The following is a 16807-nucleotide window of genomic DNA, read 5'->3' as shown; positions in this document are numbered from 1 at the left end:
AACATACAACCTTTTCCAAAAATCAATGCCGTATCCAACAACCAGAAAAAACAATCAGTTACCATAGCAACGCACTTTGTTATTTCGCGGACGCGGAATTTTGTACCGAATTATTTTGTGAACAAGTTTTTCAAGTATTTAGACGTAAAAATGATGAAATTACAGATAGCCAACGAACAGGACCGAAAGGAGGCTCAGAATAGAGAGAGAAGGAGACAATGTGAGCTCGAGAGAAGGTCCAGGATCTTCAATGCTAGAAACAGGAAGATTGGGGTAAGAACACATAATCTTTATTTTATTTTATTGGACTCCCAGCAAAGGATACACTTACATGCTCAAATACAATTTACAATAATTTACATGGCCTTGTGATCCTTTCAAAACTTGAATTACTATATAAAATTGCAAAAATATTTAAATCTAATGAGATCAAATTAAAAATGAAAATACTTATTTATTAAGGCAACAATAATAATAGGTATATACCATTTGTCTATGCAATATATTTATCATCACAGAAAATGCCCCCATTGCCACAATCTTTTAAAAAGCAATCACACTTATACACCTCGTCCTAAAGTTATTTTCTTTCACCCTTCATGTCGAGAGCTACATAGTATGCTCAGAGCCTGATTGCAGGTGGATGTCAAGTTCCTGGAGCGTCAGGTAGCGGAGAAGAAGGCAGAACGAGACGACCAAAAACGAAAAGACCTGGCCTTCGCGCAGCAGATGATCAAGGACAGCAACCTAGCCGTTATACTTGAAGCTAGGGAGAAAGAAGTAAGTATTTAAGAAAGGAGGTTAGCACTTTGTGGGCTACTATTGCAGAATTCCTAAGTTCACCACTGTACTATCGAAATTCACTAAAAGAAAATGTCCATAGATAAACAAGTATCCATACTGTGATAACTTGTTGAGGTAATTGTTAGGTTCCTCTTACCACAACTATGTTTCGTTTTCCGTAAATCGACTAATATAAATTCCGTAGGAACGTCATCGTATTGGCGTTGAAATAGACTCGTACCGCCAAAAATACCAGCGTTTTGAAGACAGGCGGGAGTACGATCTCAACGACCCTGAAGTTCTGAAGAAGCAGCTGCCACCGAGACCTGATGATGGCCAGCCAGTGGGCTTGTCCAGTGCTCAGAAGTATGTGTGGCAAATTCATTTGACTAAACAATTTGTTTCCTCTTTTTGTACACAGCAGTTATGCTCCTACAATATTTTTAAGAATAGGAGTTATCCTATTCTTAAAAATTGGTTTATACCTTTACGAGGAAGACGACAATAACGTAGGTGTAAATGAATATGAGTCTGTCTGTCTTTATTACAGATTCGAAGGTGAAGACCTGGAATTTGAAGAGCGTAAGAAGATCATGGCAGCACAGAAGAATGCCTGGCTTGAACAACAGGTACAAGAGAGGAAGGCGGCCGAAGAGGAAAGAAAGAAAGCTGAAGCTGCTTACATGGTACGTTGCTAGAACACTTTATAGAAGTGCATCAGACTTTTTTGAAACGTTGCCCCACTTCAGTATTCTCCTGTGTCGTGGGTGCGTTTACTAAACATACAAGTTCACGTACATTTCACACCCATACCCGGAACAACAATTTGTGGATCATACAAACGTGTGTTGCTCCGTGAGGGAATAGAACAAATTCGTTATTATTTACCAACCGATATTGTTTGAATGCTTATTATTGATAAAATCTTTCATTCCAATTTTCTATTGGAAAGTTGTTTACCTATCATCGTCATGATCAACAGTCCAGTGTTGGGATTATGGGTCTGTTCTACACACAACACATAGTTTTAATATGATTTGACACTGCTACCAAGTACATGGTAAGTACCCAAATTGTCATGAGCCCTTACAAACAACATAACAATTAGTGGCATAACAAATTAATGTTCATTAACTGGATGTGAGCATTGTGGTTGTGGTCACACTGTATTACCAGTTACCACACAGGTATTACGGATTACTGTGTAATGGATCATGTGACACATTACACTGACCATTTTTTATTTTTCCTATTACATTCTACTTCCTACTAAAATATACATACATACATCAACAGCCTATTACATGGACACTGCGGACCAGAGCCTCTTTTCGCTTGGAGAAAGTCTGAGCATTAATCACCACGCTTGCTCAATACGGGTTGACGATTTTAGACTTGTAATTAGAAATTAAAGGCCAAGGTTTCTTCACGATGTTTTTCTTTGCCGTTTGTCAGTGTTGTCTAAATAATCTTAAAAAGTACATATAACTTGGAAAAAGACACATTGGTACTTGCCGTTGATAAGTTTCGAAACCGCACTCAGGTATACATATAGGAACTATGAATGAATATGAAAGTTTTTTTATATCCAGACCATGTGCAGACCTCTCGGGATTCGGTACAGGAGGATACAGCGGTCAAAACTACCTATTTATGCACAAAATATTGACAAGATGAACACAAGCATTTCTAACAATGAAAACATTACCAATTTTTTTTTTGTTTAAAGATGGCCATAAAAGCTCGTGACAACCGCGCTGGTGAGCTGGACAAGATGGAACGAGAGTGCCGCTACAGGCTCGGACAGGCCAACCTTAAATACAACGAAGCCTTGGTAAGTGCTTGATAAATAATCTATTAAACGCTTTTATAATTAGGTACTCATTTTACTAACAGAAGAATCCATGCTACATATTTTTATTACATAAAATAAAAAAAATAAAACACTAAAACAGGATTGCATTATGGGCAGAAGATGAAACTTTTTTACGGTAAACGATTAGACAGATCACCTGATGGTAAGCAATCGGCGTCGCGCATGTACATCCGGCGTAACAAGTGTCGACATTTTGGGGAAAATATTGAAATGACAGGGACTTTTAAACAATAATTTAATTTGACCAGGCTGCAGAGAAGAAGCAACTGGAACAGGTCCTCAAAGAGCAGGAGGAAGCCGACAACACAGCGGAGATGTACAACAACCTCACTTCGGATATGCTCACTGAGAACCCTGATGTGGCCAAGAGTGCTCTTGGAAAGAACAGGTTTGTTGAACATGAGGACATTGATGAGCTATGTGTTGCCAACAGAACACCTATAATGCATTTGTCATCAGCTGATTCTAGCGTGAGTTTAAAGAGCCGATTAAGGGACTACATATTTATCAGAAACCGGGCAGCAGCGTTCTCTGATGAAGCTTATTCTCTCAAGCTGTGATCTCCAACCTGCTAGTGAAGCGTACAGATGATAATGATCCATGACGTTTTTCAAAAAGACATGGCATTTGTAAAAATTGGCTGACGACCTTCAAATAAGCGTTTTTTCCAAAAACCAAGAATATGTTTTTAAAGCTTGTCGTGTGTTTGTTTTTCAGGGCCATCGGTTACATGTACAAGGGTATGAACCAAGAAGAATTGAAGAAGTTCTATGCCGCACAGAAGGAACAAATGGCTGCATCTAAGGTAATTTACTTTAACTGATTATTAAAAGACCAAAAAGAACCAATGTTTCTTTTATCTGGTAAGCTTATCCTGGTTCGTTTTTCTTCAGGCGAAGCGCGACGCTTTAGATAAGATGGAAGCTGAATGGCAAGCGTTATCCAAGTCCATTCAACGCGAAGTGGCACGACAGGACATTGCCGACAAGAGAAAGAGACGGTAATTTAAGCAGTTATTGTTTTATTAATTTATCAGCGTGATTATATGACCCGATACATGGATAATGTGGAAATTGAGAATGTAAAGATGGTAGTTTACCCCATGGGGTAGGGTAAAGGGAAGTAACCTAGTCGCTTGAAACTTTTTGACCTGTACCCTTAGTGCGAGTTTGCTTTACGTTGAACGAAAACGAAACAGGAGTACGTTCGGCGTTCTGATTGGTTGATTCATTCCCGCCTGCCAATCAGAGCGCCGAACGCTCTCTTGTTTCGCTTTCGTTCAACGTAAAGCAAACTCGTACTAAGCCCTCTGAAATGTTAACTGACGCAGGTTTTAACCTTTCAAAAATTGCTTTTAAGACCCAAAACACAGAATATTACCCAAAACTGCAATTGAAAACCATGTCAAACTCCACTTACAGAGAGATCGCTCGCCAGCTGATGGAAGAAAACCAACTCATGGCCTTACAGCAGAAGGAGAAAGAGAAGTACTTCAGAGAAGTGGTGTACAACAACACGCCGACCGATGAATACTACGCGCAGTTCAACACTACCACCAGATAAAATGAGCTCTCTTGTGGAATACACCACAGTGTTCGAGTTTCTAGTCGATTGGTCTTGGCTAAATTATTACGTTTTTGGATACATTTTTATATGGAAATTCATCATCGTCATCATCATTATGAAACTAGGGAGTTTCTGTCACTTTGATCATATATTTATTGCTGAGGAACTAAATAGATAGTTTCTTCTAGTCATCTCTTTCATTATGTTCAGACTATTGCTCCATAAAATCAAATAAAGACTGGAAAAATACTTTGAATTTAGCATAGTGTATGAGATTGGACAGAATTATATGCAATATTTTGCATCTTGTATGAAGCGCCATAATAGGTCACAGAGGGATAAAAGATATGCCATTAACAGAGTGTTCTGAGACCACCAAAGCACTCTTGCACTTATTAAACATACGTGAATGTTTGTATGAAGCACATTTTTGCTACAAATATGTTTAAAAGACACTGCGTTTCCTTGCACTGCTGCGTCAAGCTAAATGTGTGCACTGGATGTCTTGTAACTTAGTTTTGCAAAAATGCTCTTTATTTATTAATTTCTAGGGTTGTTATTAATAAATGCGTTTAAATTATTACTTTTTTGTTTAATTTCTTCTTGATCAATTGTGACACACGCCACAAAATTCCCTTCACATCTGTCTGTTTGCGACAAACTCAGAAAATATTGAACAGATTTTGATACGATTTTGAACAATGGATAGTGGTTCTTGAGGAACTTTGAGGAACTTTAAACACTCATGTTATACTTCTCCCACGAGTAATATCCGTTCCATTTTTGGAATAATTAAATAAAAGTTCTTATTACGAGAAAAATAGTATTTATTTGAAAAAATAATCTTCAAGCATTATACTATTGTGTAATAAATACTTTATATTGATCACATTATTAAAGATTAATTAATACAGGTAAATATAAAACTATAATTATAAATATATGTATGTATCTACTACAAAACTAAATGTACTATGAGTACTAAAAATCGCAAATTTAATTTGCTTATATTAATAAATAATAATTTAATTGGCACAATGAGATCGAAGTTAAAGTGTGTCTTTATAATATCACTTGTAGAATTTAATTCTAGAATTTTCTACTGCTAGTAGTAATAAAATACTGGATTAATGTCTTAATTAGATATTTTAATAAGTTTTTGCGTTTATTGTGGCTTGTCTCCTTTTAGCTTATTAGGAAGTTTAGCTTTATCCTACAGCTTAGTAACGCCACATTGTTAATAGAATTCTAACCTTGATGTTTTTCAAATAAAGTTGAAACTCCATTAATCTATTTTGACACATTAGAATAGTTCCAAGTTCTGGTGTCTCCACGAGAAGCGATACCTCTCATAATATTCACAGGAAAGGTTTAACGAGGATGAAACTCGATAAATATTATCTCCTATACTGGCAATGTTTACATTTGAGTGACACCCTTATTACTTAGGTAACAAGGTAGAAAGTCATTAAGCATCAAAGATTTAAGTAATATCATTAAAGCAAATACAATTTCTTGAGTACTTACTAGTTCTTTTTAAATCAGATTCGCCCTCCCACCACTTATAATAACAATTCAAAAGAATATTATCAATAACAAAGTTATTAAAATTACCTTACAAGCAGAGTAGAGTAACGAACAATGACAAAAATGAGATATTTTATATCGCGTCATATTCCTCAAACCTGATTGGTTGTTGATCACGTGATACCTTCCCTTGTTTATCCTTGGATGAGTCCTTTACGATGTAAGTTCATGATGGAGTCTGCTATGATTTTGGCAGTTTTTCTCAAATACCCTCCACTTGTCAGCATTACAATAGGAATACTTCTCGCCTTACACATTTCGAAAACGAATTCGTCTCTTTTTACTATACCCTGAAAAAGGATAATTACACTATAATATTATAATAAATGTGAAAGTTTGTTTGTTTGGATATTTGTCAGTCAATCACGCTGAAACTACTGGACGGATTTTGATTAAAGGTATACAAACAGTGCATGAGCTGACTTGGGTGATAGGACTTTTTAGCCCACGGTGACACGAGCGAAGCCGCTGGCAGAACCTAGTAGTTAATAACTATGCCCCTAAAATAAAATATGGAAAGATTGTCTGAGCAAAGCTTAAGTGTAATAAAGTCTAATAGATGTATGATACTTTAGTCAATATTCCAGGTACCATGCTATTAATAAGAATTATTCTATAAACTTACAAATTCACTAATTCTCAAGTGGCCAAGTGGATCTGAATCCAGTATGTCGGTCCCGGCGTTGTATATCAAAATATCTGGCTTGAACTCCTTCAAAGCTTCTTTTAAATTCCTGAAATTATTTTATTATCTATCAATAGCTAATTAAAATTAATTTCGTAATCATTGACATAACTTCTTTCATAACTTTATTACCTATAGTTAGACCTATAGTTTAGAAGAAGTTATAAAAACATCAGTTTGGAACAGAACAAACAATAATGACTAGTTTTTGCACTTACTAGGTGGTGCTACTAGAGACTTAAACTAGAGTCTTGTTAGTAATTCAGTACAACTATTTATATTTGCTTCCGAAGGCACTTGTTGACAAAGGGCTGATTAATATGGTTAATTTATTCTATTGATGTAGTTTTTTGCAGAGTATAGATGGCGCCTCTAGCGATAAACGCGTCGTCAATGTAACTACCGTCAAATATGCGTTCACAAAGGGTTAGTAAAAAGTTAAGACTAACGCCCGAAAACTGAAACGCTACTCAATTTTAAGTTGAACTTTAATATCTTTCTATCTTTGTCTTTTATAAGAAATTTGTAGTGACAACGACTATTCTTGATAGCGTCTTAAAATCGATTGGCGTTTGAGTATTTGACCATCTTCTTCTTTCTTCTCTATATATAAAAATCAAATGCTGTTCGTTAGTCTCGCTAAAATTCGAGAACGGCTGGAGCAATTTGGCAAATTTTGGTCTTGAATTATTTGTGGAAGTCCAGGGAAGGTTTAAAAGGTGAGAAAAATAATGTTTGAGGCGGTACGAAGTTTGCCGGATCAGCTAGTAAGCAACTATAATATCTATTTATTTATGTCTGTAAGTTCTATACTCACTGTCTTAACTTGAGCATGTACTCCATATCTTCAACTTTGTTACCGAGTTCCACCTTCTTCCTAATCGCCCGTTTGGCCTCTTTGTCATTCGGATATATGTGCTTGTTGTACATGTCCATTATGTACACTTCTGGTACACCTAGGAAGTCACGTTCGTAGCCATTTCCCTACAATTATAATTTCGATCAACCCCACAATATGTTTGAAAGGAAATATGTAATGTAAGTGACTAGAGAAATAAATGAGTTGATTTGAGTTAGGCAAAGAAAAATAGTCAACAGCACTTAGCAACACCAAATTGTCAACTTTCGTTATCACATTTGCAACCTTATTATTATGTAGCTAAGACGAAAATCTATTAAAAGCATAACTGCTGAAACGAAATTATTGAAGGCAAATCTCCCTGTTAAGCATCAATCAATCACCAGTGACCAGTGTGGTGGTTAACATGTTAACCTATGAGTTCCAATAATATGGACTGTCTACTCTAGTTACATCACATCAGCAGCCTATAAGAGACCATTGGTAGTTTGACCATTAATGCTACTCTAGTACTACTTACATAAAATATGAATTACCTGATGAGCATCCAAGTCCACAATCATAGCGTTCTGTATCAAATGGTGTATGACTAGGAAACGGATGAGCAGGGTAATATCTGCATACGGACAGAATCCACCTCCCTTGTCACCACTGCAGTGGTGGAAGCCACCTCCTACGTTGATAGCCCAGCCTCGCTCTAATGCCAACTTACCAGCTAACACAGAACCGCCAGTTTGTAGCCTGAAAAAAATTAATTGTATAGCATTTATTTTTTTGGGGAGTGGAAATCATCAAATTCTCCTATGTTGTCAAGTAACTTCTCCCACATTGAATGAGAGTGGTCTGATAGCTATTTTAGGCTCGAGTAGGGCGTGACCCTCGGGTCTCTTACCCTTGCTTGCCGTCTGTAGATCTGTACTTACTGTAGCCAGAGAATGCCGCGATCCCCCAAGCCCGGAGTGTCTCCCGCAAAACTTGTATAGGATAAAACATTGTTTTCCAATTGTAGGAAAAAGTACACCCATTTTAGAGGAATGTCAAGAATAGTTGTTTAATCTGAAGAAACCTAGATTCTTGTACTAGTGGATAATAATAGTTATTCCAAATCAAGAATGAACTAATAACACTGGCTAGTGGCTAGCAATAACAGTTTATACTATACCTCATAGGCTTCAAGTATGCATACTGCACCAGTATATTTGGAACTAATGCAATCACTGGAACTTCTGCTATCACAGCTACTTTTGGACTCCACTGAAAGTAGAAAAATCTTCAGAAATAATTAAAAGTAACTTATTTATTTTTATAAAAATGTAATGTCTTGTCTATTTGATTTACTTATTTATACAAATAAATTGCTGACCATCAGGTAAACCATCTGCTCGTTTGCAGCTTAGATTTGCTCATTTACCACAAAACAACCCACTGACCACAAAGAGTTCCTATAACTTACTTTTAGTGATTTTAGATATCTCCTAGTGTGGACTAATTGTAGATCACTCTTTGTAGCTTCAAGTGGTCTCACTAAGTGGTCATCTGTTATCAGTTCAGCTTCTTTCAAGTACTGAAAATATAAAATAAAAACTTTATTCTCACATAATATTTTACATACATATCATATCTTTCGAAAATTAATATAAATGAGTACATCGCAATACTTTTGGCACAGAAAAAAAGCTGTTTTTTCATATATTTCATTCATATCGGCGAAATAAAGATAACGATACCTGGATTATGTTGCGCCATTTCTTTGCATCGAATACATGAAACCTTTCTAAACCCATAAACGATACATTATAGTTATCGTCATAAACCAGAGGCCACTGGTCTTCTCTGATATCAAAATATAACTTGGAGTCACTGGAATAATTAAATAATAGTCGATATTTACTTAACATAACAACTGCAAAGGTCAAGACGAAAATATCAGATTTAAAACAAAGTTGTAAATAAAAATCTTCAATGATACAAACCTTGACATGTTTAACTGATATTAAATCAAATTCAAACCGAAAACTCTGGATAATTTACATTTTTTAAATATCTAATCCACAATTTCGCGAAACGCAATTTCGATTTTCGCGGATGACAATTTCACAATGACAGCGGACAGCAAACCTGTCAAACAAGGTTTCGTTTAAAAATTACTTCTTTAATAAAAATCCTAAATAATGGTGAACCAAATTAAAAAAATGCATTGATTTTGACTGTTTAAATTCACTAACATAGTTTTAAGTACCATGACTCTCCATAAAAGCTTTTGCCTTCATAAACTGGAGGGTTTAGCATCACAAGTAAACGTAAGCGTTTTAAAACGTTAGACGTTTGTTGCTTAGCAACAAATGATGACGTTTCCGGAGCGCGAAATGTAAACAAAACGTGGACGCTACGCTACTAAGCTATAAAAGATTTATTAAGTTTTTAAATAGTTTATTACATTGTTATAAGTATGAGTAAATTATAAATATACTGCTACGATTGTTACTATACTGTTAATGACTGAAGACTATTTTAACATGGAGCATCCTACTTTGGAAGCACTTCAATGTGAAGTGGACTTTTTCAGGGTAACTGGTCATTAAATTCTTATCAGTACCTAACGATAGCACGCCTAACAACACGCTTTTAACTATATTTCCATTTTTCAAACAAATAAGTACAGAAAACTTTGGTTTCCTAACATAAAAAATAATTTAAAATTCACAGCAAAATCAGACAATAGTGGAAGAAGAAATAAGAACTCTGATAGCAGATAATCAGAAACTGTCCCAACAAGTGGGGATGCTATTGAAGGAGAAGTTGGACAATGCTAGAGCCAATAGCCACAACCTAGACCACAGCAAAGAGTTGGAAGAGCTGAGGAAACAAGTCTCTTTGTTGGCTAAGGTTTTTCTTTTATAATTTTTATTTAGGAGTGTCAGATATACTAACTAAAACATCCCATTCCTACTCCTGTTTTCGACCCGGAGCCCAATACGCAGCCCCGCTAGACCCTATCTACGGTGGTCTGGAACTTACTTACCCTAACTCTGTCTTCTTCAGGAACGAGACTCGCTTCACGTGCTCTGGCAAACCTCACAGAAGACTATAGATGCACTGGAAACTGAATTGAAGACTTACCAGAGTTATGACAGTGGAGGAAAGAAGGTATTTTTACAACTCACACTTCTTTCTTGATCAACCGCACTATTAGCATCACCAACCGCCACCGACTCATTTATACACCTCCCAAAATCTTTAGAAAATGCACTAAGTATCCACAAAGTATTAAGTCTCCTTTTGAATAGGTACTTATTCATAAAACTAATAAACAATTTTTGCTACCAGCCCTCGACAGAAGAAAGAAGAGATTTCGAACTAAAACTCGAAACAGCATTAACAGATTACATCGACCTCGAAAACAAGCACAAAGATTTACAAACAAAACACGCTATATTAGAAAACGATTTGAAAAGCCGAGAGAAAGAGATAGCAGCGTATAAAGAGAGAGGCAAAGAGTTAGAAGAAAAATTGAGTGACGTCACTAAGAGTTTAGAAGAATATAAAATCAATTTTGCGGTTGAGAAGAAGAATAGTGAAGATTTGAAGGAGCAGTTGGGGTTGTGTCAGAAGGAATGTGCTGAGAAGTCGAAGAGGGAAGTGGAAGCTAAGTCTAAGGTAAGCTGAGAAATACAACCCTGGTCTTTTTAAGGTTAGAGTTAATAGGTACTTTCTAAGTCCATGTGCTCCTTGGCAGTAAGCGGGTTGGTGGCCAAACTTATCAACGCTAAAAAAAGCTTCTGGACACTTCTGGTGATTTACTATGTATCTTATGTATTAAGTATATTATAATTTCTGCCTTAAAATAAAACTATTTCTACTTCCTTCTCTGCAGGTAGCAGAAGCATTACAATTATACGACGAGGTATCGAAACAGAAGAATGAAGCTTACAAAACTGTACAGGAATTATCTAGTAAGTTGGATTTACTACTACAAAAATAAAACAAAACTTCTCCTACCGAAAAGAGGAACGGAGAGGTGGACAACTGGCACTTTTTACTGGTTACCTGTGTTGAGTCTCATGTCCCAGAGTTTATACTACCTACCTAACGAACCAATATTTTTGCAGGAGAAATAGCCCAACTGAAACACACATTATCGAACATAAGACAGGAGATAGAGACGTCGTGTAGGAAAGAGATGGACGAGGCGAAAGAGAAGTACAACGAGAAAGTCGCAGACATGTTGCAACATATACGGAATTTGGACGCTGAGCTCGTGGAGAAAGGATTGCTGCTGAATAAGACTTTAAGGTATTACACGCTATTTTAAGACCGTCTGATACAAGGTAGATAAACAGTAGGTAGAGCAGTATGCGACCATAGGGACTCCGGAACAGGTCTAATTAGAGAACTCGATGCCCCTTATGAAAGAAAAGGAAAGAAAAGCAGTTTATTTGTACCCCAACAAAAATAATTAACAGAAATAAAATAAAGGTGTACAGGGCTTATCGGTGCCGAAGGTGGCCACCGGGGTGGTTTTAGTGAGGTAAGAATCCCACACTCCCTAGTCTTTCTCCACAAAAAGCTAGACACCTTTTGAAGGTTTTTCCCCGCCATCAAAAAAAGCCTATGCCATAAGCGCAGAACCGAAAAATCGCCACCGAAAATTTAGGTACCACACTGAATCTGCCTTTATATTGAGAATCTAGATATTAGATTCCACAATAAATATGAGATTATTTTCAGAGAAAACAAGATATTGCTCGCTTCCAACGAAAGTTACTTGAAACAGCAAAAGGATTCGTTGAAGTCTGTAGACCCGAAACTCGCACTAGCTGAACAAAAGGTGGAAGCCATGTTTCAAGAACTGGTAAGTTACGTTCTGCTAAAGACATTTTCTGTAAGTTTTTGTTGCCGAGTGTGCTTCGGTACGAATAGGCCGGCTTGACCGAAGTGACACCACGGCCTCTCAGAAAACCGAAGAGAAACAACGCATGCGTTTTGTTTCGTTACCTCGAATCCCCAACAACCCTTAAATCCCTAATCCCCAAAATGCCGGCAACGCACTTGTAAAGCCTCTAGTGTTTCGGGTGCCCTTAGGCGACGACGATTGCTAACCATCAGGTGATCCGTCTGCTCGTTTACAGTTCCGTAATGTGTTCCATAAAAAAAGAAAATCCTAGTGTGGGACACGAAATAACCGCCCAAAAATTTATTTATGAATGCGCAAGCTTTAGGCCTTCTGCGAATATCCAAATTAAAGACAAACAGAATAAACAATCAAGAATCATAACTTCTGCATTTCACGCATTAAAATTTGCAAAATCGAATGGATGTATTCATTTCTGAAGACTGATAGTTAATTTTCCACTTTCCCCAGGTAGCGTCAGAAAGACGCAACATGCAACTGGTGTGTGAGAAGCAATGCCTCGCTATAGACATACAGAGGATGCAGGATGTCCACGCGAGGGAGATCAAGCGACGCGACTGGGAGGAACAACTGCTGAGGACACAGTGCGATGAACTCAAGTATGTTAACTACAACAATACTTAATTATCTTAAAAGAGCTAAAATATAGCATGTAGGGTCCTTCGGCTGTAAGGAAAGCGATATAAGAAGATTTACTACGGAAACACCTATTGGAACTGGCAGAAATGGCCCATTTATTAAGTGTGGGAGAGCCATGCTTCGGCATGGCCACGGCTACGGCCTCACAGAAAATCGACCTAAAATAACGCTTGCCCGATTTCCTAACAACCCTCTAATTCCTAATTCGCAAAAGGCCGGCAACACTCTTATAACGCCTCTGGTGTTTCGGGTGTCCACGGCGGTAGCGATTGCCTACCATCAGGATCACGTTATGGTAGGCAACAAGCGGACCACCGTCAGCGTGTTTACCAGCCTATACCATAAAAAAAATATGAAAAAAAGAAGAATGTAAAAGCTGACAAAAACTGGTGAATAGTATTATTATAAAAATATCTCTTATTTCAGATTACAAGTGGAGCATCTCCAGAAATCGTTGGAAGAAACGCACGGCATGGTGAATAAGTTGCAAACCATGCTCGCTTCCAGAACCGAACTCAATCAGAAGTGAGTTTAAATAAGTATGCACAATTGGCAGCACTGTCGCTTTATGTCTTCCTAGAGATGTGGTGACATATCATAACTTATTTGCTGTTGTTTCTTTTTCTATTTATTGATTTTGGGGCATTTTAATTTTGGACTATGTATACATAGTAGGTATGACTAATTTAGAATGTTTTTTAAACTTCCAGAATGGTGACAACCAAAGAAGAGGAGGTGATAGAACTGAACAAACATTTAGAAAATCAAATGGAGCTCAGTAAAAAGTAATTACCATTTATTTTCTACTAACAATACTTACCGCCGTACTCAGAGTCCTTTAATGATTACTTACTAAGTCCTTAGCAATTGTTTTCAATACAAAATCATTACTAAAGAATTATGAAATTTCTCTAGTACAACAGATAATTATATGATAAAAGATCTACGAAAGCTATTTGGAATGAATTCAATTCACGACTTATGTTATCATTGACCTTATTTTCTTGACCATAAGGTTTAAATTACAATATTTTTTATTACAGATGGAAAGAATCCTACTTAGAAATGACAGAAAAACTGAAGAAGAAACTAGATGAAATGCAGAAAGAGAATAAGGAACTAAGATCAAAGTTAAAACTGCCTTATGTTGGGTCCTCAGAGGAAAGTAACAGCTAACATTTGAATTTAGACAATTATGTTTAGGAAATAAAGTAGAAAATTGATTAGCACCTGCTCACAGACATAATTAGATAGATATCAATGTTAAGTTTCTTAAAATAAAGTCTATTTTTGTTTACCTTGATGATTAAAAATATCAACAAGCAAGCAAGGCAAGCCTAACTAGCTTTTAAAGTATGGTATGGTCACAACCTAAGATGTTTGATGATTAAAAATCAACCTTACCACTATAGATAAAAGTGCCCCATTGCCTTGTTCCCAATGCTCCAATAAACCTACCTCTATGAAAAATGTATTCCTAATTTAATTTTAAGAGTGTTACCACAGTGCAATATAGTTATAGATAATAAATATTTAATATTAACTCCATATTTTATTTAATGCACGCAATACATTTGATTCAAAATACTAAACAATATGGGATACTTCAAGAAGGTAGTAAATAGGTGTCTTGACAATCGACAAAGCGTATTTAATGCCTCAAGTATTTAGTGGATTTATTTATTTACCACTTACCATCAGTTGCTTTCTTGCCACCTTCGCCGTCGTAGGATTAATAAAAACTAATTTCTGTATATATTTTCAACATAAATTATAATATGTATATCACAAAATAACTCTTATAACTTTACAATAGGGTTTAAATTTGTAAATCATGCAGCCACACACTCGGAGAACATGCTTGGGAACCAGTATAGTGTCTCCTTCGTGTCCTGGGTATCCACCCATGCTAGACCTTCCTTTACCATGTGATTTAAAGCATTCTGAGCTCTTGTTTCTGTCCATCTGGAAAACGAGAGAGTAAAATTGTAATTTCTTACTTCCATATTGCTAAACTCTTTCCAATTGGTTTGTGATTGAAAATATATTGTTGGTGTATAAGAAGTGATCCTACTCTCAAGACACATCCTTCAGAATGTGATATTAATGGAGTAAACCATACAAGTTTGATTTCATAGGTACTTCAAAATCCCTGAGCAGACACCGGTGTCCACTTTCACTCACTCCTATAATAGACCTTATTTCCGATATTCAGATACTAGTTTTGTATGAACAAATTATGTTGAATCAAATTTAATTTGATAGCAAACTACAAAATGCAGATAAGTTAAAAAAATGATTTTCCCAAGGGAATTTTCTTCATTTATCGATTCCTAACTTTCATAAAAGAAACAATTGTATTTCCCTTGTCATAATAGGCATTCATTAATTCATTAATAAGAATTAAAATGCTCACCCAAGATCATCAATGAGTATACTGATGGACACCCAAGCAGTGCCAAGACCACTTGCTTTCTGCAACACTAAAGTTTGGTCCAAGTTCAACTCGCCCGGCACTGACTGCACCAACCACTTGCCTTTACCCATTGGCACTACTGTGAAACTGGAATAAAAATAATTATAAGTTACAGTGGACAGATAGATAACTTGGTTTTTTTTCATGGAATAAGCTGATAAACAAGCAGATGGGCCACCTGATGGTAAGCAATCGCCGCCGCCCATGGACACTTGGCGTTGCCGACCTTTTGGGGGTTAGGAATTTAAGGGTTGTTGGGGATTGGGAATTGGAAAGGTGGGTAATTGGGCCTCCTTTAACTTGACTCATACAACACAAGTGTTTTTTCATATCAGTTTTCTGTGAGGCCGTGGTGTCACTTTGGTCGAGCCGGCCCATTCGTGCCGAAACATGGCCCTCACACACTTGCTACCCTAACTAACTAACATTACTCACCCATTCCCAAATATTCTCAGTTTCTTTACAGCAACCAGCAGATCCTCATTAGTTATCTCCTGGTGTATCTTGGCCTTGCCTCTGGCAGCAATGAGCCTCGTCCGCAGCTCTTCTAAAGTTATAAGCCCACCATTCTTGTAATTTGTGGCTAAACAAACCTCCACTATTTGTACTCCTATTTCATAGTAAAAATCACCAATACCTGAAATGTAAGAAGCAAAATTTATTTTAAGAACTATTTACAAAACAGATTGAAATTAATTATAATAAGGATATAGTAACATTATTTTGGCAAAAATAATTGCAAATACCTCATGAATTGCTGGAATAGCTCTAATATGCACTTAATTACATAAATTCCTGCAAATATAAAAAAATTGAAAATTTGGAAAATATTCTACCATCTATTCAGCCCATTCCTTTGTTTATTCACCCTTTGAATTCTATTCTCTATTCACCCCATTTTACATTACATAAAGTTGGGAGTATGGAGATGGCACAGTCATAGTCATGGGTAAAAGCTAACCCATGATACAGTAGAATCAATTGGATGGTACTTCATGAAGTCGTCACCAACCTAAAACAGACCAAAATCCCTTCCCCGACGCGAGGGGATCTACACCGATAGCCGCACACATCTCTTGGAACTGCCGCCTGAACTGAGCATTCTTCTTTATCTCATTCTTATGTTTAGTCGCAAATTCTTCCAAGTTTTCTCTAAAAACTTCCAATTGTTTGGACATTTGCTGAAACTGATTTTCCTGGATTTCCGATCCTTTCTCCCGATATTTCTCCTGTTGCAACCTTTGTTTCTGTATGGCACCTACTCCTGCATGACGCCTCATGATTGTTGCTTTATATTTATTACGTTTTGTACTTAGAAATAGAATTAATTCGTTACAAAAATAATAAATTGTATCTTCTATTTTTCACAATGATGTCAACAATCGTGAATTAGCTGTCATTCTATGACATTTGACATTGACATA

At 36.6% G+C, this 16807-nt stretch overlaps 4 protein-coding genes across 4 annotated transcripts; 2 read left to right on the top strand and 2 right to left on the bottom strand.

Annotated features, from left to right (window-relative positions):
- Window positions 1–52: 52 nt before the first annotated feature.
- LOC118271389 (RIB43A-like with coiled-coils protein 2) lies at window positions 53–4806 on the top strand. The gene is made up of 9 exons (XM_035587474.2): window positions 53–273; window positions 640–780; window positions 989–1149; window positions 1334–1469; window positions 2513–2617; window positions 2908–3047; window positions 3377–3464; window positions 3553–3659; window positions 4081–4806. Exons 1-9 carry the CDS (start codon window positions 151–153, stop codon window positions 4220–4222), a joined length of 1143 nt encoding a protein of 380 aa, XP_035443367.1. The 5' UTR covers window positions 53–150; the 3' UTR covers window positions 4223–4806.
- A 231-nt stretch (window positions 4807–5037) lies between these two features.
- LOC118271115 (histone deacetylase 11) lies at window positions 5038–9479 on the bottom strand. Its single transcript, XM_035587034.2, has 8 exons — window positions 9330–9479; window positions 9084–9216; window positions 8810–8920; window positions 8519–8610; window positions 7893–8097; window positions 7315–7481; window positions 6438–6546; window positions 5038–6102 (listed from the first exon to the last, which is right to left on the bottom strand). Exons 1-8 carry the CDS (start codon window positions 9335–9337, stop codon window positions 5947–5949), a joined length of 981 nt encoding a protein of 326 aa, XP_035442927.1. The 5' UTR covers window positions 9338–9479; the 3' UTR covers window positions 5038–5946.
- A 218-nt stretch (window positions 9480–9697) lies between these two features.
- On the top strand, window positions 9698–14450 carry LOC118271223 (rho-associated protein kinase 2-like). Its single transcript, XM_050695860.1, has 11 exons — window positions 9698–9923; window positions 10063–10242; window positions 10399–10503; window positions 10684–11013; window positions 11231–11309; window positions 11466–11649; window positions 12085–12208; window positions 12719–12867; window positions 13334–13432; window positions 13618–13692; window positions 13951–14450. The coding sequence occupies exons 1-11, from the start codon at window positions 9852–9854 to the stop codon at window positions 14081–14083; spliced, it is 1530 nt and encodes a 509-aa protein (XP_050551817.1). The 5' UTR covers window positions 9698–9851; the 3' UTR covers window positions 14084–14450.
- A 199-nt stretch (window positions 14451–14649) lies between these two features.
- On the bottom strand, window positions 14650–16789 carry LOC118271229 (vacuolar-sorting protein SNF8). The gene is made up of 4 exons (XM_035587232.2): window positions 16396–16789; window positions 15819–16020; window positions 15324–15470; window positions 14650–14872 (listed from the first exon to the last, which is right to left on the bottom strand). The coding sequence occupies exons 1-4, from the start codon at window positions 16661–16663 to the stop codon at window positions 14740–14742; spliced, it is 750 nt and encodes a 249-aa protein (XP_035443125.1). The 5' UTR covers window positions 16664–16789; the 3' UTR covers window positions 14650–14739.
- Between the last annotated feature and the right edge of the window lie 18 nt (window positions 16790–16807).

Source organism: Spodoptera frugiperda, chromosome 9 (assembly GCF_023101765.2).
Source record: "Spodoptera frugiperda isolate SF20-4 chromosome 9, AGI-APGP_CSIRO_Sfru_2.0, whole genome shotgun sequence".
NCBI lineage: Eukaryota > Metazoa > Arthropoda > Insecta > Lepidoptera > Noctuidae > Spodoptera > Spodoptera frugiperda.
This window is presented reverse-complemented; position numbering and strand designations above follow the sequence as displayed.